General features: G+C 42.9%; 1 protein-coding gene across 6 annotated transcripts in view; it reads right to left on the bottom strand.

Moving 5' to 3' along the window:
* The window catches only part of ralgapa1 (Ral GTPase activating protein catalytic subunit alpha 1), a 92,999-nt gene that overhangs the window by 64,291 nt on the left and 4,831 nt on the right, over positions 1–23,877 (bottom strand). The window contains exons 2-22 of one of the 6 annotated variants that reach the window (XM_034135203.1): positions 21,770–21,880; positions 21,595–21,644; positions 20,396–20,453; positions 19,342–19,385; positions 19,023–19,200; positions 18,753–18,868; positions 17,383–17,521; positions 16,336–16,544; positions 15,388–15,711; positions 14,796–14,969; positions 14,209–14,280; positions 13,917–14,065; positions 13,446–13,569; positions 13,153–13,299; positions 12,494–12,584; positions 12,111–12,275; positions 10,489–10,635; positions 4,567–6,402; positions 2,013–2,137; positions 1,633–1,867; positions 228–413 (exon numbers count right to left, since the gene is read on the bottom strand). In XM_034135203.1, coding sequence (XP_033991094.1) covers positions 228–413; positions 1,633–1,867; positions 2,013–2,137; positions 4,567–6,402; positions 10,489–10,635; positions 12,111–12,275; positions 12,494–12,584; positions 13,153–13,299; positions 13,446–13,569; positions 13,917–14,065; positions 14,209–14,280; positions 14,796–14,969; positions 15,388–15,711; positions 16,336–16,544; positions 17,383–17,521; positions 18,753–18,868; positions 19,023–19,200; positions 19,342–19,385; positions 20,396–20,453; positions 21,595–21,644; positions 21,770–21,880 — 4,680 coding nt within the window. The remainder of the gene's footprint in view (positions 1–227; positions 414–1,632; positions 1,868–2,012; positions 2,138–4,566; positions 6,403–10,488; positions 10,636–12,110; positions 12,276–12,493; positions 12,585–13,152; positions 13,300–13,445; positions 13,570–13,916; positions 14,066–14,208; positions 14,281–14,795; positions 14,970–15,387; positions 15,712–16,335; positions 16,545–17,382; positions 17,522–18,752; positions 18,869–19,022; positions 19,201–19,341; positions 19,386–20,395; positions 20,454–21,594; positions 21,645–21,769; positions 21,881–23,877) is intronic. The other 5 variants (XM_034135206.1, XM_034135204.1, XM_034135205.1 and 2 more) reach the window with 5 other exon arrangements.

Raw genomic sequence — 23,877 nt, 5'->3', positions numbered from 1 at the left:
CAGAGAAACTCCCTCTGAAGGGAACACAGGGATTTTAGCCTTTGCAGATAGTTTACATGCACAAAAACCTATATAACACACTGCAGGAACCCCATCCCTAAGCATAATAGGGCCTCTTTAATTTAAACAATTATATATAAATTAACATCCACGGTGTATGATATGTATGTAATGTTTAGTCTGTGGGTGTGGATATTAAGCTTCAAGAGAGATCTCTGAGTGAATACCAGTGACAGTGACGGTGTGGCTGAGGCTGCTGGTCTCCGAGTCGATGTGAAGTGTCGTCAAACTTGCTACTTCGTGTTCGTCCCCGACCCCGCCTCCTCCCAGGCTGTCCTGGTCCAATGAGCTTCCTCGCCCTCCTCCCCCAGATCCACCTCCTCCTCCACCAGCTTCTGAACTGTAAGTGAAGTCTACAACAAAGAACAAAGTTGATCATTATAAAGTTCTTTCTTTGGCTTGCAAGATTTTCAAATCAATGCAAATAATGGACATATATTTATACCCCATAACAGCAACTTACAAAGATTTTTCTTTTTGGATTGACGATTTATGACAAGACCAATATCTGGCCTACAACAGAGTAAGGGCCTGTGTCCACATAGCCCCTTTCTCTTGCGTCAAAGCGCTCAAGGGCGCTGGGCAGCGGCCGCTCCCAGAAGTTAGCCGGTATTCGGTATTGGATATTTAGACATTTTGCAGAAAAAAAGTTCTGTGATAAACACAACTATATAATACTTACACATTATTAAAGGTGGGGTATGTAATTTTGGAGAAACCGGCTCGAGATCGCTAGAATTTGAAAATACACAACCGGAACAAATCTGCCACTTCCTTATAGAGCCCCTCCTCCAACACACACGAACGCGCACATGACCAATGAGGGCACGAGATAAGTTTGTGCACAGATGGAAGGCTGACAGGCAGGTAGGCCATCCAGTTATTTTAGCCGGGCCGGCTAAAATGATTGGTCGTGCTTTTTACAGTACTACGGCTTCCACAGATGACATTTTTTAATGGATTTTTTGTCAAAGCACTTAAGATATTCATTGCTATCGGGATGTTAAGAGCATTCCATGGAATATAACAACAAGTGTATCTCGAGCCGGTTTCTCAAACTTACCTACCCCACCTTTAAGCAAAATAATCACCACATATTAACACCACTTTTACATGTTTTAACTACATGGCAATCACATGACTTCACGTAAAAACAGCTAAGCTAAAGACGGCTAATCTTTGTTGCAATTACGTTTAGTAGTTTCATTTAGCCACTTGTTATGAAGCTCTGTTTTTAAGACAGGTAAAGCTTCTGACCTTTACGGGTGGTGTATTTACTGATGTATTTAATGTTGTAGAACACAATACAAAAAAACGTGTTCACCACAGATCCTGTTTCTGGCATGTAACCAAACCTAAACCAATTCTAAACTGGAACCGGAAGTGCTAAAATGCCAGCTCATTCCCGGGTTTAGGACTCATTCCCTGCACCATCTTATTTATAATACATTCATAACTGTGGACAAATATTAGGGAGATGGGTTCAGAAGTACATGAGATAATCTGCAGACAGATCATGAACAACCAATCAGCGGAGGAAAAAACAAACAAACAACGGGTGTACTTCCTTACTGTCAAACTTGCAGGTGGAGTACTGAAAGGCATTGAAGGAGTCTGATTGGCTGTCTGAGCTGACGACATCAGAGCCACTGGCACTCGCAGGGGACGTCCACTCTGAGGGAACGCCCGGGTCATCGATAGGCCGGTGATCGTCTGAGGCCCGAAATCCAGGACTGTGACCTGCCTCCAGGAGCTCCGGCAGGTCCCGGGGAACCTCCAGGCTTCCTGGGCTGCTGCCACGGCGACCCTGTGTGTCGGAAAAGAAAAGAAGCACAGTTTTAATGTATTTCCCTGTCTTTAGTAAATCACACACTGTTTTTCAATCATCCGCCGTGATTGGTTGCTCTTTTTCTTTTTCTTTTATTTAAACTTGAAATCAGTGTGTTACTCACGGCTGTTCCTTTGGCCCTTAGTCTCTCCTGGATAAACTCATCCATGAGGTCGGAGAAGTTTGGGTTGGTGCTTCCCACGTCACTGGAGACGGGACGAGCCTTATGGACCACCTCCTCTTTGTTAGCTAGAGGCAGATATAGGATGATAGTCAAAGATGGAGAGTTCCACAATACACAAAAGCACAAAAATGATGAAAAAACGTATGAAAATAAACAAAAAAATGAGTTCCATGATATAATCAAGTCTTATTTGCTGATGTTCGCTAAAATAATATATGTGTACCAGAATATCAGGGATAAGATGACATTTTTAAGTCATTGCTGCTGATAATTATATTAAATGTTACAATATCCATACAACAAACGGTATTTTTTGTCTTAAATGTAATAACCGTCCTGATGTGTATGTACTGTCGGCCTTGGAAGTAAGCCAAAAGACTGATTGTTAAATAAAAGCGACAACACAGCAGGCAAACCCACCAGAGAAGCAATGCAGGAGTTAATTCACACCATGCACGGAGAGAGAGATTCACCTTGTTAGGGCCGAACAGGCAGCACATCGGGAGCTACATTAGTGCAGTTATGTTGACCATGTTGTTGTTAGCTTGGTAGCAATGACAGCAGTCAGTGTGAGTGTATGAACTCAGAGCAGAGAGCAGTAAACTATCAGAGCTTTAATACGCTGCCTACTGAACAGACTGATGTTTAAAACCTGAGTCTGATCATCCAGACCTAAACACCAGGGAGTTGATCAATACATCTTAGTTATTAAATCTGTACTCTGCTGCCCCCTAGCTGAGGAAAATGTCACCTTGTTGCACAGTTTCAGTTAAGATTAAAGGAACCTCCACTTGCTACAGAACAAGACAGGCTGCGTTCAAACTCAATATGTACTGAAAAGTGTATTAAACATCACTCAGTGGAGAAGCTAGCCTGTTCTCAAACACAGAGGCTAGTGCAACAATTCCTTTTAGTCTTTTGAGTTGTGGCTGTGTTATTATCAAGAATTAACATTACAGTATATCCCCCTTACAAGAGTAACAGATTACATGTAACAAGATTACATAATCAGGATACCAACAAAAAAAGGTAACTGTATTACCTTCCATACATTTAAATCTTGTTAATAAAACATTAAAAAAAATAGAAATAACTAGCAGGATTACAATGTGGTTTTGTAATCTCATGAGCATAGATCATCCATGTTAGTGCTATGATCTGTGTAGTTGAGCTTATAGAGGACTCCAACTGTGTTCATAGAACTAGGATCAGGCATAACAGTTAGCTTGCCGAGTTTAAGAGGTTTAACACACAGCCAGACAGACAAGCAGACAGTCAGAGCACATCATATCTGCATGGACTCCAGACTGCATGGATCTCCAGACTAATGTGATTGCAAAAATATACAAGTCAAGTTCAATATTGATTGATTGAAAAGTCCTGTTAAATAATATTATTCTACTTTGGCAAATTCCACACATCTGGCACAAAAGTAGACAAATGATAAACTGTTTGTAGGAAATAAGACAGGGGAAAAGGGTCCTTGGAAACAGTGATTCCACATCAAGATAGATTCAGGTGATGAATTGCTGTGCTATCGAACCTGTGATCTTATTGACAAAATCATTTAAACCAAGCTCTGAAGCCAGAGATGAGAACAAGCTGTTGTGAAAATGCCTTATCACGAATCAATTGTGCATTTTTCATGTTGTATAATATCTCATGGCATTTTTTTCGTAAGTGTACACCTATTCTTATGGATTCAAATTCTGTGTGGATAAGTGAGGAATAATAAATATTCTCATAGGTCCAATGCTGCACTCTAGTGGCTTAAGAATGAACTGCATGTTCACATATAAACTAATGTTTGCTACTCTAAAATCGTTATGCTTTTATTACTTTATAAGAGATATACTTTTTTGTTTATGTACATGAATAAGAAAGCTCTGATGGTATATGCAACAAAAACGTTTGCGTGCTTTCTGTCACCTCTCGTGTAAAGACAAGTCTGTTTTCTATTTATCTGAAATGTTATCTTTGCTACAGACAGTCGTGTTTTTTTGTAAACTGCCGTGTCCTCCCATGCAGCTGAAGAGGGGGCCGGACTCTGGGGAGGAGGGCGAAGGAGGCGCGAGGAGGCCGCATGCAACATCGAGTAGAGGGTGGAGGTGGTGGAGAAGAGGGGAATGAAGGAGAGAAGGTTAAAAAAATCCCAAAGCCCTTAGAAGGAAGAGGATAGGAGGAGGAAGGGAGGAGGGAGGGGGCTTCCGAGGTAGAGGAACAGGTGGGAAGGTATGGGAGTAAGGGGATGGGGGTCCTTGAGAGGAGGCAGGCTGGAGGGGGGGCTACGTTCAAGAGGAAAAACATCAACAAGGAGTTTGAATTTCAGTCCAGCAGCAAGATGATGAGTGTCAGCCAAAAAAAAAAAACATCATTCCATCATTACAAACCAGATAAAAAACAGCCAAAAAGAAAAAGAGAGTTGCTGGTGTTTGTGAGTATGTCTTCCCAGAAGTTGTGTCCTTTGTGACGGTTCGTTCGTTGCAACCCTCACCTGTCGTCTTTCGCCCAAAGTAGCCCAGGACGTGGGAGTACAGGTCCCTGAGCGACGCGTCACCCATGGCGGCGCGTCCCTGCCTCTGGGGCGAAGAGCCTTGGGAGGACCCCTGGCCTCGGGGCCGTGGCTTCGAAGACAAAGCGTGGACGACAGACTTATAAACGCCGCCGAGAAGAGCCCCCTGGTGGTGTCGTGAGGCGGTGCTGCCGGGCTCCTGTGAGCGTGAGCGGGAAGCTCGCGATCGCAAGGCGGAGCGTCCCAGGCGCCCGCGAACTCCCGACGACACGCCGGAGAAACCTGAGCTGCTGGACGCCAGCTCTGCGTGAGCCTCGGAGCCCGGGTTGGATCCCGAGCAGGATCCGGGGCTTTGCTTGTCCTTGTCCCCTCCAGTCCCAGTCCAGTTTTCCAGGCCCCCACTATTTGCGGCATTTCCTGACCCGCAGTTATCCGTAAAAGTCCCAGAGGCTGATTTGTCATGCACCCCTGCTTTGTGGCTACTAATCCCAGTCACAGCGCCAAACTTACCTGAGCCCCCTGCTCCCTGCTTTGCCCCTGAGCCCGCTCCAGCTCCGGATACCACCCTCTCCCCGGCAGAGTTGCTGTATGTATGGAAGTGACTGAGGCGCCGCAGCCTGGATTTCCAGTGGGCCTCTTTACTCTCCAAGGGGTTGTGGAACTGCACAGACTCAGTCGAGGGCCGGAAGCTGACATGAACACCACCGGAGTGCCTCTTGGCGCTACTGCGGGACATTTTAGTTTTTGTCGGGTCTGAAGTTTGGGGAGTTGGATTTGATTCGGTGCTGGATTCTAACATGTTAGTGTCAGGTTTTATTAAAATAGACCCATCCTCTTTTTTCTCTTCACCCGTTTCCCTTAATCCATCACATTTCCCTTCTCCTCCTTCTGCTTTCCCTGTACTTCCTGCTCCCTTTTTATCCGCAGCTTGTCTTTCTAAGCTAGCATTGCCCCTAGCGTTGGGTGACGGCCACTGACACTGCAACTCCAGACACTCGTAGATGCTCCGCTCCTCACCTTCATTCTCCTCAGTGGAGTCCACACTGCTGTGCCTCACTGATTGACTTACCTGTCTGTCCTCCCTCACCACCTGTCTCACCTCTCCTGCCTGACCCGTGTATTCCATTTGTGTTCTAGCGATTCCTGTTTGAACTGTCAAAGTTACAACACTGTTTTCTACTACATGACCAGGAACTTCTCCCTCTGCTGATCCTTCCTTTTTCTCATTTCCTTTGTTAGTGAGGTAGTCCCTAATTGAGGAGAATAAATCGTCCTCCTCAACCCCGGCCCCCATTTCCCCTTCCTCTATATCAATCTCTTTTTCAGATGACAAGGCGAATGCTGAATCCCAGTCGCTAACCCAATCTGAACTAGAACCTCTGCTTTCAGAGCCAATCTGCTGCCAGAACTGCTCGTAATCACTAGCATTTTCTGGTCCCTCTGAGGGGGACGAGACAACGCCATTGGACAAGGTTAAAGGGGAGGGGGAGTGGGTGAGGGGTTGTGAGAGTGGACGAGCTGCGTGGCTGTTGACTGCGAGTAAAGAAGAAGTTGTGGAGAGGTGTTGGTGGGGGGGGTTTTGGATCAAAGTGGGATTCGTTTCGGGGTCGTCACCTTTGACCCGCTCGGCGATGAAGGGCTCCATGACGTCAGAGGCACTGCTGCTCCTCGGGAGGGAGGAAGGGGCGGCGGCTTCCAGGTCACAAGCCACTCCCTGGAAGACCTCCGAGCAGGAAGTGGGAGGAGCCTCGTCGCTCTGGGAAGAGTGGCGCATCCGAGAGGAGCGGGTTGTCAGTGTGATTGGCGGGTCCTCGAGGTCTGGGGGTTGGAGGAAGATGGAGGAAGGAGAGTGAGGTTAGTGCAGGGGTATGAGGGAGAGGAGACATGTAAACTCAAATATACACAAACACAGTTATGAAACAAACAAAGACCGAAAAAGACACCTAAAATAAAAGATTGCAAACGCATAGAGCCCAAAACATAAAGCAAAGTAAATATGAATAGTATTCCTTTGATTCTTTGTGGTGGACAGTAAATAAGCACATTTACTCAAATGATGTGCTTCTGTACTTGAGGTAATTTTCCATTTCCTGCTATCAATTAGTTCTACTTCTACAATTCAGAGGTGAATATTCACTTTTTACACCGCTTAACTTACTTAACTCCACCTAACTTAAAGAGCAACTTGCAGGTTGTTTCTTTTACTAGATTTATGCTTAACCTTGCCTGAAAATTACAATTAAAAAAGTGAATGCAGGATTTGATATGTTTTACGAGACATAAGGGCAGGAATTCAGAGGGAAAGGAGACGTTTTGAGCTCTGCTACTAAAAACTGCGTCATATTACGTCACATGGGGGAGCAACTTTCTCGGACTCCTTCTCTGCCCAATCCGCGGTAGTAGTTTGTAGTTGGTTTGAGTGGTTGTGATTTAGTGAGCTGGTGTTTTTTCGGTAATTTTACATTGCATTTCACCATTTTTAATCATGGTGAGCTGATGACCTGTCAGGACATCGAGTCCACAGTTTCCCTAACAGGAAAAGGACTGGAGCTAGCTTTCGTTCCTGGGTGTGTTGTGCGAGGTGCATCCACCTCCCTGCAGCACATACTCTCCACAGCTGAGGCCTATCAAACTAAACGTTTATCAGGAAACCGTATTACATCTCTCTCCCCCCCTTCGCTGCTCTCTCTCTCTCTCCCCCCCTTCGCTCCTCTCTCTCTCCCCTCCGGTACACAGCACCGTAACGCAGCGTCCACACGGCGGCGTGCGTTGAAGCTTGCCGGTGGGGGGGGCGTGTCTGAAACTCGACCAACAACCAATCACATGAATCCCCCGCCCCGGACACACAAGCACGCGGTTGGAGCTTGTACTGGCATATGATTTGACGCCATGTGGACGGGCCGTAACATCCACAGGGCTTGTCCACATGGAAGCAGAAGCTTCAACGCTTCTGCCCATTCACTTTGAATGGGGTGACGTCACGCTTTGTCGAACTGCATTGTGGTAGCGTTGCTTCTGTTTGCTCGCGTTGCTCGCTTCAAAAGTTGAGCAAAGTTCAACTTTTTAAGCTTCGACGGAAGCATCAGCCAATCAAATCATATGCCAGTACAAGCTCTAGACAATCAAACCGCGTGCTTGTGTGTCCGGGGCGGGGGATTCATGTGATTGGTTGTTGGTCGAGTTTCAGACACGCCCACCGGCAAGCTTCAACGCACGCCACCGTGTGGACGCTGCGTATGACGTAGTGTGGAGTTGCATTAGGTAACGCGAGATACGGCTGATACTTGCGCATTAGTTTCTGTTATGGATCAGTATCAACAGTCCTGCCAGTAACGTTACTATATTACTTTAGTTATAGCCTGATATATGATAGCTAACTTTACAATGTTGTGATGTGACCGACGTTAGCTAACATTAACTGTAGCTAACGCCGGTCAGTCACCAAGACAGCTGCCCAGTTCTCCACTGGTTCTCCTCACACCACAGCTCCATTTCTCTCCGATGGCCGTTATTTCTTCTAATCCTTGGCTGCTCCTGGTCTCTTGGCTCATAATTCTAAGGTTGTGGTCCGTCATATGCATACGAATATACATTTTCAACCTCTTCTGTGTCAAAACTAGCATTGTGAACCATGTTTATTAATACGATAGACCGGCCACTCTCCCTGATGTGACGTCACACGCGGGTGGTCTTTTTTTATGCGGAAGTAAAAATGTCTTACAAAAACGACGCCAGATGTCACTGTAGTGTATATTTATGTATCTTTTGGGGAAAATCTAGTGTATACATCATTTTCCTACACATTTATTCACTGGGGTCTCTAACCTGCAAGTTGCTCTTTAAGTTGAATATTTAGATACAGTGTATTGTAAAAAAGTATAATCAACAAACAGTTTAGCATGATTATTTGGGATGCATATTACAGGTTAGGACAAACGTTGATCCTTTGGTAAAATTACTATCCGGCAGTATTTAGACTAGGAAAAATAAGATCAACCAGATGCAACATTTAAGTTAAGTAAAGTTAAGCAGCTATAATCCAACAATAAAATCTAACTTTTGCGTAATAATTTAGTGATAACACTTTACAGTACTTATAGCAGGACATTTACTTTTCAAATGTGGCATTACTACTTTTAAGTAGAAAACTGAGTCCTTTGTCACCTCTGGGGGTTCAAACATTTTAGAATTTAATTTTTATTATATAAAAAAAATTAAATAAAATATTTTGTTTAAAAAAAATAAAAAATATATATATTTTGTATTATATTTTATAATTATATTTGAAGATAATGTAGCTCTTGGTCCTTATTTGATTTAGCCTAAAAGTGAAATCAAATATAAATAGGATTCAGAGCAGAATTGTGGCTGTGATAGCAAACAATAAATCGCATTTTGGATTTGTACGGAAAATATGTTAAGCTTATTATTTGACTGGCCTGTAAAAACATTTGCTATGTCAATTTGGCAGTTTTCACTTGGATAGAGTTAAAAAAAAAGGCAACTTTTAGAGAGCCTGAATGATCTTTTAGACCTCATGACAAAACGCACACAAAGAATAAGGAAAATCATAGTTAGAAAATGAATCGATCAGAAGACATGATAAAGTAAAAGCATCACCATTGCATACAAAAAAGAAGGGAATTGAATAAAATGCCATCCCAAGAATACAAGGCAAATGAAACTTCACACACATCTGTAATAGAGAACTCAACGAAGAGGGCGTAGAAACAAAGTTGATATAAATGCTTGTCATTTGAAATGTACGCAGGCAGCAGGTTAAAGGACAGAGGGACATGCATGTGAGCAGGCAGGTTAGTCAAATGTGCAGGGGACAAGCAAGCAGACTGGAACACTGGCAAGTTTCATGCATCAAGTCAACAGAAACAGAGACATACACAACCTATGTTCATCTACCTATAAAATCAATCATCATTTATATCACTGTCAATCAAAAACAAATGATTTACTTGTATTTTTAGGGGGGAGATAATACAAAAATATGTAGTGTTGTAATATATAATTGAAAGAAAAACTGGTAAGAGAAATCAGAGGGCTGTTTATTCTATTATGAAATCATTTTTGAATTATTGGCTTTAAATCAGAATTGTTTTTTACACTTATCTGAAGCATTGACAAAGCTGCCGTCACAGAGTGTGAATGTGTACTACACAGGGCATTTTCTCTCTGCTGCTATCACACTGTGAGCACTCTCTGCTCCTACAGTGGTGACCCTATGCACTGTCTCTCACTCCTCAAGAAACTGGGCGTGGTTCAGAGAAATGCCTTTCCTTAACAAGTGCAGACTATTGTCATGGATTAGATGTGCTGTTGCTCACTTGCTAACTGCTAACAGCTTGTGCCCATTTCTCCGCATTGACTGGAAATATAAAGTTCCTCTGCTTTCTTGGTCCAACTTGGTTATGTGATTTATTTGTGATTCATTATTTTAGAAAAAACAGTTATTGCATATCTTTAACTACCAACTGCAGATGTCATTCTAAAGGGTCGTCAAGGCCATTTTTTATTCTCTCATTTGGCAAAATTCAAGTTTACCACCAAATGCTAAAACAAAGACATACAAAATTGGGGAACTGTGTAGAAGAATGGTTAAAAAGAGTATTGAAAATAAAATAACTATGATCATCCATATTTCACATGCAAACTAAACAAAGAGAGTATTTCACCAGAAAAAGACATATTTGATGTTAAAGCATAAAAGAAAAGAATCACACTGTAACAGGTCCAAAGGGGAAGGACTTTATGATTCCATGCAAACTGTTCCACTAATGAAACAAATCAAATCGATAGAGACGAGAGGACAGACATCAAGTTTCAATCTCTGACAGACGAAGAGAACGCTTCCAGGCAGGCAGGCAGACAGGCAGTGCAAAGAGAGTGTACCTGCCAGCTGGTCAGCAAGGGGGGGTAGTAAAGGGTGGTGGTGGTGGAGGAGGACAGGAAGAGGCGGAGCCAGAGTGGGAGCACTCTTAGCACTGCGGATAAAGGCTGAGGACAGCAGAGAGTCCCCCGTAGAGCAGCTACGCAGCGCTGCAAGAGGGGGGAGAAGAGACGAGGAAGGGACAGAATAAAAGGGGGGAGAGTGTGAGACAGGAGAGGAAGTAAATGAGAGGAATGTTGAAGAGGTGAGGGGACGAAAAGTGGATGTATGGGCGAGGATGGGAAAGTGAAAGGGATGAAAACATGACCAGAAAATAGAGATTTAAATATAAGAAAGATGACGGTTAAAGGGAGGGAATAGAATGAAACAGGGAAAGGGAAGGATCTGGAGGGAAGACGGGGGGAGGCGTGGCAGCTCGACGCACTACAGCTCATGTCTCCTCTTAGAACCACAATACTCCACATTTGTCAGACCCACTGTTTACTTACAGTCACAACAACATGCAAGTCTGACCAAGTCTATGAAATATACAGTTCAATAGTCAACTGAAGAAATGTGACAAAACAACTGCAGCTCTGCAAGAATGTTGGTTAGCAGACGTGGACTCATTTCCTACAGGAGGAGTTAGACTGTTAGACATGTTAGACTTTGATGCTTAAGCAAGGAAAGAATCTGCAATTCTGCAGCCCTGACAGTATGCATACCTCATGTCCATTTCAGCAGGAGGATAAAAAAGTGCAGATGTCCCGTCAAATAATAATAACTTTAGAAGGAGAAGCCTTCTTAAATACACTCAGGAAAGAAGGGCCACACGTGTGCCTCAACACTTGCACAGAACAGTGCCTGAGAGCACTAATAGTCGACCAAACATTAGTTAGCTAAAAAGGTCTTAGTCGAGCAATTTTTCATTCATTTATTAGTCGAAGGAAGAAAAACGTCCTCTGGGCGTGTGCTTTGTCACGTTTGCTGGAAAACCACCCACACTTAATGTGGGAGCTACGCCTGGAACATTAAGGTATTATGTCAGGCAGGGAAACCATAGTGTGAGATCATTTGAACGTTTAAAGGACGACCTCGAGAAGGTGACAAGCAAACTGCAAGCAAAGATGTGCCTTCCAGGTCTAGCTGTCGGAGCACACCTTCTTAAAAGCCGGCTTCATTTGTGAACGAGACAAAGAACTCACTTATTCTCGACAATGGTTAGTTCTTTCTCATAATATGAGAAGAGTGGCATCGTAGGAAAGATTCAAGTTTTCATTCCATGTTGAGGGCTTAATGTGAATCGGCATTTTCTTCCAACAAGTGTATTTCATTGATTACATGTTAATTGATTTAACGGTGTCCTTGCTGCTTGTTTCGACACACATTAACTATTCAAGCGATTCTGCAGTTTGCTTTGTCGCTAACAGCTTGTGCTACGTGACTCAAATGGGCTATGTACGTGTAAAAGCCTTTCACGGAAACCTTTTATGCGAAGACAAAAAATGTTATTAATATTCCGATTAAACGCAAAGACTAGTCGATTAATGGCTTGAATTGACTGGTCGATGGCAGCCCTGATAGCACTATCTTTTCTTTAATCTCCCCCGCAGAAGGTCAGAGGTGTGAGGGGAGAGATACTGACCCACAGTCTTCTGGCGGACGATGCTCCGGGCCTTCTCGATGCCAGGTGACCCGGCGGTGGTGGCGCTGCGCTGCCTCATGGCCACCGCCTGCACCGGCTGGTCTCTGCTCCAGCCTTTGGAGAAGGAACGGTCTGGAATCTGCCGCTGACCCTCTGAGCCAATGCCTGGTGGAGGAGAATGGAGAGGGACTTCATTTCTCTATGCACACTAAGTGTTACATATGTAATGACATATTTGACATCTTTCTGTAACTATGCACTGATATTGTGTGTAAAGAAAGTGTGTAATGTGCAGATGAGATTAGGTAGATAAGATTTGTAAACATTTACTAACATACAGTACTTTGTTACATTGCACCACTGCTCTCTAATGACTCACTGACCTTTTCCTTTATGCTTCTTCTGTTTCTGTTCACTCAGTTTGTCCAGAGGCAGCTCATTCAGATCCACAGTGTAAAGGTTCCTGGCCAACACCTGAGACACACACACACACACATTTAATGTTACATTACTGATTCAGATGGCAGCAACAGAACTGGTGTGGCTTAAACTACTGCTCAAGGCAAAAAGCTTTCTCATGCAGAGGAAGAATGTTTTCATAGAGTAAACATTAACCAAAGCATGTGAGGAAAGTGGTCAGGTCGGACTTTTTTCTCAGCATTCTGACTTGAAACTGAATAAGAACAGAGCGCATGCCGTCACATGGGGCCGCCTGGAGAAAAAGCGTTGCAGCTTCATTTCAGAGCGCCTCGCCTTTTTAAAAAAAATATATATTTTGACCTTCAGAAAAGCACTGGTGACGTCACTGTAGAAATTGGTGGAGAAGCTTGTTTTTGAGACAAAAACAGTGATAAAAAAAGACAGAAAACCTGTTTGCTGTAGCATAGCAACCGGTAGTGTTGCTGCCGGTGAGTGTAAACTAAAGCTCTTTCAGACAACGTGTGAGAGCAAATATCTAATGAAATCGTATCTGATTAACTTATAACCATACCCAGTTTAGGCATACATCTGGAGGATAACATGGCCGAGACCACTGTAGTACCTTGGTGAGCGTTTCCATGGTGAGAGACCACTCAGTGACCAGCTCGTCCCAGCAGGTGAGAGAGGAGAGGACGGAGAGCAGGTCGTCCCACAGCTCTCTGCTGATGTACACGTTCAGATTCCCCTTGATCCACGCCACGATCAGCGTCTGAGCACAGAGAGGACAGAGAGCCTCATTAGGAAAGGCTGGAATCCAGCGTTCTACTCATTGAAACTCAATACAAGTCTTCTCGGCACAATTAAACCTAATTTACCTCAAAAACATGTTTTTCTTTTTGGTAAAAATATGTGTACCTGAAAGATGGGTCCGGCCAGCCTGCCTGACAGCGTGTTGTTCTTCTTGCCCTGAGGCATGATGGATGGAGGCCTTTTCATCACAGACTCCGTCACCCTCAGCATAACCAGTAAAGCCTGCTCCCTGTAATCAAAGAACACTATTCATTCATATAAAGTCATGTAGATCATTTCTTTACCTTCCCAGATTTCCCCCAATAAGATCGCATTTTTGAAACGTATTTGAATCAAGACATTAAATGTTTGTGTTGTCGTCCCTGTACAAGATCTTTTTAAAGAATTTTTGCACAATTAAAAATACACGCACATAAAATACAAACAGTGCAGGAACAGGCAAGAAAACCCATTTGTCTTTTTTGGAACCTGAAACAGTGTTAAAAATCCCAATTTATAGGAAAATACAAACAATAGCTCAAATGAAATGATGATGGAAAAACAGGAGGTAAATCATCTTTCAGGTATTTCTTTTACCATGTTTTCTGGTCCATGGTCTCGTGCATGACGAGGCTGCGGTAGATGTTCAGGACGCGCTTGCACATGTCCACGTGCTCCTCCAGAAGGATCTTGATGTCGTTGGCTGGCTCCAGAAGGAAGACGTTGGAGGAGTGGGTGATGAATACCTGAGAAGGAGACGAGATACTACAATTAGGAAATGTAACAACTTGACACTGCAACGATGAGACTGAGAATGTGTGTGTATGAAGGGATGTGTGTGTGTGTGTGTGTGTGTGTGTGTGTGTGTGTGTGTGTGTGAGGGACACACCTGTAGTGTGGTCTGAACTCCAGCATGGACGCTGTACTCCAGCAGTTCCTCATCCACTGCTCTGTTCATTCCCTGAGGGAGAGAGAAGAGAACACATTTAAAGTAAGATATAATGACCTAACCACATTCAGGCATTCACACACATTCTCTGTGAAACACATTTTCTATCTTACTAAATATATCATTTGTGAAAAAATTATATTTAAAATTGGGACTGCACGCCACCTCCAGTGTTAATTGAAGAAATGTAAATGTTAAATATTTCTCGTTTTTGAGTCAATAAAAAAAGTGTAAGGTTAAATCTTAAACAGTAAGCAATATGTACTTTGAGTATAGCTGACACAGGTTTGCTAAGTAACTTTAATCCCTTTTAACCCTAACCCACACACAAAACAGTTTTTATTAAAGTGTTTGCTCCTTTTCCACAATTGACTCTTCTTACTGTGTTTATCTACGGCCCATTTAAACGTAAGCAAATCCCTTGTGTTTGTTACCTACTTAACCCAACTCTGAATCAGAAATATTTTCTTATTTGTGTCCCCTTCCCCCCTTCCCCCTTCTCTCCCAGACACACTAATACAACTCGCCTCGTCCTCCTTGTCTCCGAGCTGGGAGCCTGAGTCCAGGCTGCCAGTGGGGGGGTAGGGGCCCTCCTCCGGCTCCTTCATGAACACTGGCCTGCCCTCCATGGCGATCCACTCCTGGTAAACACGCACCACTTTACGCATCGCCGCAGCTTCACACATGGGGAGGAGGAAGGCCTATAGGTGGAGAAAGAAAGATGTGACTTGAATGTGGCCATTAAATCCACCTGATCTACTGCAGCCATATGAGGACATATCTCAGACCCCTTTGCTCAGCACTGCTTTGTAATCAGCTTTCATTTGATATCAAATTAAATATGATAGTATTTTCAATGTAACTTATTGTTATTATTTGACTTTTTTTCTCTCGTTTAAAATGTAAGGCATATGATAAGACCTGTTTCTTTATTTGGTTTTACTTGTATTTTTTGTAAAATATGAGTTTGTATTCTGAACGAAAAGACTTTGGACAAAAATATCTATAAGTAATAAGTGTTTACATTTAATTTAAATGTACTGCAGACACAACCTAACATTTAAGATTGAAATCATAGGACCCTCCCCACTCCCTGAAAAGGTTTCTTTTCTCCTTCACCTGTCTAAAGATCTCGGTGATGAAGTTGACGTTGGTTCTGGAGGAGGTCAGGACCCTCCTCACCACCTCCATGTCCGTGAGCTGCTCTTCATCCATGGAGCAGAGCGAGGAGGAGCTGGGCTCTCTCTCCGTCAGTGTGGAGGTGTTGGAGTGGCTTTGTTCCGGCTCGCACCCGGACCCCAGACCCCCGGACAGCCCCATGCTGCCCCCGCCCGACCCAGACAAGCACCCGCTACTTTCCAGGTGGGCGTCCAATCGGAGCCCGCCTCCGCCGCAGTCCTCAGAGCTGCCTGCCGAGCGAGCCGCCAGTCCTGCTGCTGCACGCTGTGGAGGGGGCGGGACAATACAGCGAAATCAGAAAATACTGTCCTTTGGAAATGTTTTTAAAAGTGACTTTTTGTCATATTTTGCTGTTGTGTAAATATCGGACAATTTGATATTATTTAATATCCTTTTCACCGAACATCACATGGATCTTTTACATTGGCAGTTTACACATAGTCGTTTTTTCTCAACAACAAGAAGTGAAGCCTTTAAAATAATGATGATCTAATATCAGTGGAGGTTCAACAATAAGTCAAGCTGGAGTCAAACGTGTCTGTAAATACAGTAGAGGGAGAAGCAAAGCGTGTGCAAAGCTGGCATCAAAGCAAAAGCGGGCTACTTTGAAGAATCTAAAATATAAATCATATTCTGGATTTTTTTTAACAGTTTTTTGTTAACTAGATAATTCCATATGTGTTCTTTCATAGTTTTGATGTCTTCAGTATTAATCTACAAAGTAGAACAAAATGAAAATAAACAAAAACCATTGAATGAGAAGGTGTGTCCAAACTTTTGACTGGTACTGTATACAGGACCTTGATTCATCTGGGTCATTGGACATGTGCAGTGAACCATTGTAGGCACATGCTTTCTATCAGCAGAGTGTGTACAGTGTGTATGAACCTGTATGTTCTTGGGGACGTTCTCCCCCTCTGTTCCCGGGATGTGTGTTTGCGCGTTGGGCCGCGGCTCCAGCCAGAAGGAAACCAGCCAGCGGATGAAGATGACCCGGGCCTGGAGGAAGCTCTCCTTGGTGCAGTACACCGTTTCCCCCCCGTCCTGCTCCCTGCGCACCACGCTGTAGTAAGGCTTAGGACGCATCGGGGGCACGTCTGTGGGGCGGAGGAGCATCTTTAGTTATGCTATCTATGGTTACAATAATACAACGACACTATTCAATGTGTTCCGATGCACTGTGGATTTATAGTGTCCAGTCGTTTTGAAAGAGATATTACAGTTTGTTTGAAGCGGAGTTGTATGATGTACTAATTCATATTCAGTGTATTACCTGGAGTATAGGCCTATACAGATAATCAGATACAAAGGTGTAATAACAGTGAAACATGTGTGTAACATGAGTATAAGAGGTATAACATGGGTGTAATACAGGCGCAATATCGTATCTCGGAAGATGCAGAGTGTAACTTGAATAAAAATAGTAAATAATACATTTTCCAAAATATCTTCATGTGCTTACTGATTTAGGGGGAATTAATTAAGTGTGGAATACAGTTAAAATATTTTAACAGCCAAATCTTTTGTGAGACAGTTTTTTCTTTCCAACAAGGATGGAAGCTGTTATCTATGCTCTCATCAAAGCCACCAGACTGAAAACTGTCAATTTATCTTGCAAAATATGGGAGTTGCTGGCTTACCGCCTCATTGGGGTTAGTTACTTTTGTGTTAATCTGTGAAATGGTGAATCTGGACTAACCTTAGTCACACATTAACACAAACAAAAACAATTGAGTTTGGTGGCTTTGAGGAGACTATATATATGGTTCCCCGTCAAACACAAAGACTGTATTGCTGCTTCACCACAAGGTCAAGTGTTGTCAATTTTCTGAATATAGCGAACACTTTCACTGTTATTGACATTGACATAAGTGCCTCATACAACCAGAGTTCAAAAAAATATAAACTGTCCCTTTAAGAGCTAATGTAACTGACCCAGTATGGGGTTGTAAAGGCTGGTTTCCATGGCGAAGTTGGGAAAGATGTGAGGAAGGTAAAACTTCCTGAAGTGACCGAAGAGGAAGCTGAAGGCGCGTTCATGGTTGTCTTTGCAGCGCCACTCGAGAGACTTGGCCTGGTGGACACACAGACACACACACACACACAGACAAACAAGCTTGTGTTATACAGAGACCATGACGCACACTAATCAGGGTCAAGCGGGAAGAGCACCATTGTTTTTAGAAAAGAATGTTGTTATCAGTGTGTGTCTGTGTGCATGATAGCAGCAGCAGGAAGAGGAAATACAGAAATAAAGTCAATAAGGGATGACATTAGTGTTAAAGGAGTTAGTGATACTAGTAAGAGATTAGAAGAATACTTCCCTCTACCATCAATATGATAAACATCAGTAAATAATAGAGATGGGAACAATTAATCGAATATTCAAAATAATTCAGGTATTCGAATATGAGTTATGAATATTGTTATTATAATTTTTTATTTTTTTTTTTTTGGGAGGGGTGCCGAAGTTGATTACATATTATCAAATGGAATAATTCAATGTATACGACAGTGCCATAGCTAAGTGTGTTAGGTCTAAAGGTGTGTTTTGCTCCGCTCACCGGTCCCTCACAGCGGGCAGAGCTGCAGGTGCTGATCTCTCTCTCGCGTCCGGTTATACTTCACTCGCGTCTATGTCCAAATCCATCAGATCTAGCTAGTTCTAGCTAATGATATGGCTGCTGCCCCTCCCTACACGCAGATCACGCAGACTCAAACCTCATCTTATGCCCAAATTCCAGCTGAGAGGGTCTTCTCTACAGCTGGCCTGATTGTGAATCACCTCCGCACCCGCCTCTCCCCCGAGTAGACATGCTCATATTCTTAAACAAGAATGAGTATTGAATAGCTGCATTCTGTGCAGAGGCCCTGTTACAGGTTGTTGATCTCTGTTGTAATAGGGTTACGTTACCCTAACCGGTTATGTTGTTCGTGTATGATCCCTCTTTCATTTAAAAACCAAGTTATGTTTTAAGCATGAAAGCTGTAGGCCTATAGCTGTCAACTGTTCAAACTGTGATCACCAGTTCAATACATTTGACAAATTCGACTTGGTTTCTATACTTATTTGAACATGTATTTATTTACTTTTTCAAGGTTAGGGTTTCCCACATTTTTTTTTATAGGATATGTACATTTCGGTTAACCGTTTTTTTGGGGGTCGAATATTCTAACATACATTTGCTTTCAAATTCCCATCCCTAGTAAATAACAGACCTAATAACTGCTTTTCCCGTGTATTAGTAAGGCATTACAACATGTTCAATGGTGTAATTTGTGTTAGTAAGGAATGATGATAATACCTGGTTTACCATGTATTTAAGTAGCGCTTCTAAAAAGTAAGCGGTGAGGTCTTCCTGGTTCTTGTCACCTGACTGGGGGGGAACCAATGGGGTGATCTCTTCTGGGGTGACCTGAGCTGTAGGAGGGAAACGGGGTCACTTTATATTCATAATACAATGAATACTGCTGAATGTGAAGTCATATGTCTCTGTGTAGAATCAATGTATGGGGATGAAAATAGTGACCAGGATATCAACGATTTCTAGGAGCAGTAAAAGACTTGTACTAACTCTCTGTTAGACTCAGCGGGGGGTTGATCAGAGTGTCCAGAGTGCGTGGGGTCCCGTGGCAGAGTGGAGCCGGGAAGCCAGGAATCAAACAGGCGAACATGCAGAGCTGCTCCCGCTCGGCATGACTCTGCAGCGCCTGCATCCACAGCAGGAACAGGCGCACGCCCTCACGACGGATCTATAATGTAGACGAGAAGAAGATCCAGATTTTACTTGCAGCATTTACTCATTCATTTTTTAGTAAGACTTTCAATTAAAAAGAGTCGTCTGAGGAGGATGTAGGGGCTGTGACAGAGGTAATGACGGGTCAAAGGTGTACCTTCAAAGAATTCCCAGTGTGCAACAGCTTCTTGAGGATCAGCCCTGAAGAAAGAAACACATGTCAGCATTCAATTACAGTAAAATGGCATAAAGCTAGCCAGCTCTAAAACCACCAAAAGCTCATTTTGCACACGCTTTTGTTCTGGTGAAACATCTGTGTTCAGTTGAATACTTGATTCTGATTGGCCAATACGACATACCAGAGGTTTGTTATTTTTTAATAGCAGACCACTGCTAAATAGGATGCTGCGATCAAGGGACTAAGTGCAGTCATATCAATCCACGAAAAAGAGGTCTGGTCAATTCACATCAGCGGTGGCCCAAAAAAAAAAAATCGGAAAACTCAGTGGAATACTTTTAAATATTCGTTTTTATATTTGTGGAGAGCAGCTTTGGAATTATGATGGCTAAACTATCCCAAGTAAAGATAGCGCAAGTGAAAAGAGAGGTTAAAGACAGAGAGCTGGACGTCAGAGAAGTAAACAGTAGAGGAAGACAGACAGGAAGTGAACACTAAAGGGAACACACTATGGGCTCTGGCAGTGTCTAAAGACTGGTTAATGGAAAATAAAATGGACAGACTTGGAAAGTTACAGAAAACCTCAATCAGTGCTGCCGACATTTTAAGTAACGCTGCTGTCGCCCCAGTTCCAGTAGTTGGTACGCAGTAGAACAGACTATATTTCTTAGCAGAAGCAACACAATAATCTTTTAACCAATGAAATCATATAAAATGAATATTGCAGGTCTTTAGCACATAGCTGTGTAATAAGCTTACATAAAACCCATACCAGCACTACTAATCCTTCGGGGTGTCGGTGAAGCTAAGCAACCCGGGCAATAATATAACAAACATGCAGGATTACAGGACAACAACAGCGGCACTCTGTTTTCTTCTTCTGCAAAGTTTAGGTTTGTATCTCACATTACATAATATGACCCATATACTCTAACCAAAACTAGTTGACAGGGATCTGATCTGCAGCACACATTCTGCACAGCTATGTATGTAGCGGGTTTGAAAGGGTTGTGGGTGCTTGTGTGCGAGTTACCGATGCTGTGGAACTGCCATCGGCTCTGGATTCGCTCTGGCAGGAGCTGGAGGATTTTCTAAAGGAAAAGAAACATTTTGATGTTAAGGACCATCTTTTTAAGATGACATTTTGTGCCTTTATTACAGAGACAGATTTGAAAGGGGGAGATGGAGAGGATGACTTCAGTGAATGGTCCCTGAGTCGGAATTGATCCTGTGCCCATTATGTAATGAGCGTATTTATTTACTGCTGTCCCATTGATTTATTTTTGATTGTATTGGTTGGTTGCAAAAAAATCCATATTAATATATTTGAGTCAGTGTAGGATTAAAAAGTATTATTACACGGCTTAGTTGAATACTTAATTCTGATTGGTCAATTTGTTGCATTGCTATCACCACAGTTCCAAATGTTGCTACTAGAACTCACAATTGATAGTGCAAGCAATACGATCATTGTAAAATCAATAATATCATGTATATGATTGATATATACAGCTATGCTGCAGCTAGCTGGTAATTATATGGAAAGGAAACCCTCCTTTATTTCCCTATGATGACTGGATCACTGTAATTATCCCTTATTTCATCATTGTAATGTTCTATTTTATTGTCCATCTTTTTCCTAACTAATGCCTCTCAGGGGAAACCTTGAATCTTTTGTTCAAGTACTCACTGTACTTGCCCAGCCTTGTTTTGAGTTGTGTGGGGCCAAATGAAGGTCACACATACTGACTGTGCTATCTTATCCCGGCTACTCTAAGCTCCACCACCCAGTCCAGTGCAGCTGAATGCCAGCGCTCTCAGTCTGAGGTCAGAGTCAGCTGGTGCTGTGGTACTGACCAACAGGAAGTCAGAGCTCCATTCTGAAGTCATGTTGCCTCTTAGAAACAGTCTTCTCTGGATTTCTATTTTTAACACAGTCTACTAGGGGTCTCTCAATCTCTCAAAACAGTATTCACAACCATAGAATGGTGAAGTGATTACGTTTATTTGTAGGCCTACCCATAAGTATTATACCATCATAGCATCACAAAGGCTAACTAGACACAAAAGTAAGGGAATTTATAAATATTGCAGAAAAAAGATCTTTGGCTAACAAATGTTTATGACACTTACACTTTTATGTTTTTAGAAGTGTAAATGCAAACACCAGGAGTAAAGAGCTATGGTTAGGCTATAAACAAACTACATCACAGTCACATAGAAATACTTTACCTCGAATATGAAGAGAATTGAGTCCAGTTCCTCCCTCTGAGACTTGTGACCTGAAACACACAGACTAACTTGAGAACAAAGCACCGTGATCGAGTCTTAATAGCAACAGAGCATTGCCTTACTTCTAAAAGCTGACCAATCAGAGTACATCGTGTTGAACGTGAGTAAAACGTACCTTTTTGTTTGAGGCTGACCTCAATGGTGACAAAGTTCTCGAAGAACACATAGTAGATATGCGAGTAGTTCAGGTCGAAGAACTGTTTCAGCTCTGACGGCTCTGCGTTCTCTGGGAAATCAGAGGGGAAATAAAGATGAAAACTAACAAACATTTAGTGAAAAACGCAGGAGACCACCAAGGTTAACTCCAAACTGCACATTCACTTTGATTCCTCTAGAATCTTTTTTCTATTCGATCACTCTTATGACATAATTCTGACAATGTTCTGAAGCTATTATGACTTTAGTCTGACAGATATGTGTAATATGTAAGTAGTGTGATTCTAAAATCATTACTTAAACCAGTTTAGTCTAAAGCAGAGGTTTTCAAAGTGTGGGAAGGTGAGCCTCCCCTCAGACAACATAAGAACAGCCGCGCCCCCCCTCCCAATTATTATTGCTATTATTATTATTGTTGTTGTTGCCTATAATGCAGGGGTATTCAATTGCACTTCAAAGAGGTCCAGTGAGAGAACATGTCATTATGCTCTGTTTTCTCTGTCTACCTTTCTCTTTATTGAGCACGCCATTTGAAATGACTCCGACTGTTTCTCTCTTCTTGTCTCGTCTCTGTGAGTGTGTTTGAATCCATCGTGCTGACTCACTGACTGCCGATTTGATTGGCTGAGTAGAGTCACCTCCTTAAAACATTAAACAATAACTTTTTTAAACCTTTTTATCTTTATGTTTTAAACATATTTGTTTTAGCATTTTCAACATGGTGGATAAATCCTTATATGCTCCCGGCAACACACTGAATGTCAACCTTGCCTCCTTATGACTCTCCCCTACTTTAGTGAGAGCAATGAGTCTGCGTCTTTGATGCACACAGGCAGATGATGCAGGGATGCAATGCAGACAGGAATAAACGCAGATCATCCTCTGGCTGCAGAATTTTTTTCTCACGCTGCGCCTCCCCTGAAGCTCTCTGGCGCCCCCCTGGGGAGGCGCGCCTCACACTTTGAAAACCGCTGGTCTAAGGTGCTGTTTACACAGGAACGAAACGGGTTTTATCCGCTACTTTTCTCTTTCGTATAGCCCGTTCGTTCACACGAGGCCGTAACGGAAACGCGGAAACGGACCCCTAAATCGATAACGGGTCCCAAGGTGGATAGATCTGCGGACGGAACACTCTGAGGGGCCAAACCGCTCCGTGTGTACGTCCTATACGATCATTTTCCTGATAACGATTAAGCCATAGCCCCGCCTCTCCCCACCTCTGCTGCTCACTGCTGTAGCATGGTCAGTAGCTACTGTCAGTAGCTACTGCTACTGACCATGCTACAGATGTTAGTGCAAAATCTACAGCTCCTCTACCACAACCATCAGCAACAAGTGGACATGGAGAATTACATGAACTACATGTTGCTAAATCCACCGCGGAGAATAAAAAGAAGGGCAACCAGGCAACCACGGCAACCATGCTCGGGGGTCTTCTTCGCTGCTTTTGGTGTATTTTGTGGCGGAAGTACAGCGCCACTTACAGGCCCGGCATATGTACTACAGCGTCTTCAGCGGGTCGAGCGGTCTCGTGTGAAGGGACACGTTTATTGAGCCGTATCCGTGTGAACGCAAGACTTTTTTTATATCGAATTCGGTTCGTTTGCGTTCCCGTGTAAATGGGAACTAAATTATTTAAATTTAGAAGTATAAACACAGCTACAGTCTTGTAAAGACTGTATTTCTGACTTCTCACCACAGGAAACATATACTTGAGCAACGTGACCTCACTGCAGCATCTAGGTTCTCTAAACACACTTGTGAAATGTCAAACTGTAGTGATAAAGACTCTGTATAAAGAATGACAAGTGTACCTATTGGTTTCTGGAGATAAAACACACTACCACTACAACCACTATGATAGTTTAGAGTCAAAAGTCAAAGAAATACACATTAGGAAATAGACTATTCATATAAAAGTGAAATGTTTCGCTATTTTACATTATATTGCACCCATGCACAATCAGGGCCTATAAACATGCATTAGAGGGAGGGGGTTGCCACACACTGTACTTGGTCGGATCGGGACTTAACCCGGCAACCCTCTGGTTCTCAAGCCAAGTCACT

Source organism: Trematomus bernacchii, unplaced genomic scaffold (assembly GCF_902827165.1).
Source record: "Trematomus bernacchii unplaced genomic scaffold, fTreBer1.1, whole genome shotgun sequence".
NCBI classification, from domain to species: domain Eukaryota; kingdom Metazoa; phylum Chordata; class Actinopteri; order Perciformes; family Nototheniidae; genus Trematomus; species Trematomus bernacchii.
Note: the sequence above shows the minus strand (reverse complement) of the source record. Positions and strands in the feature narration are given on the sequence as shown.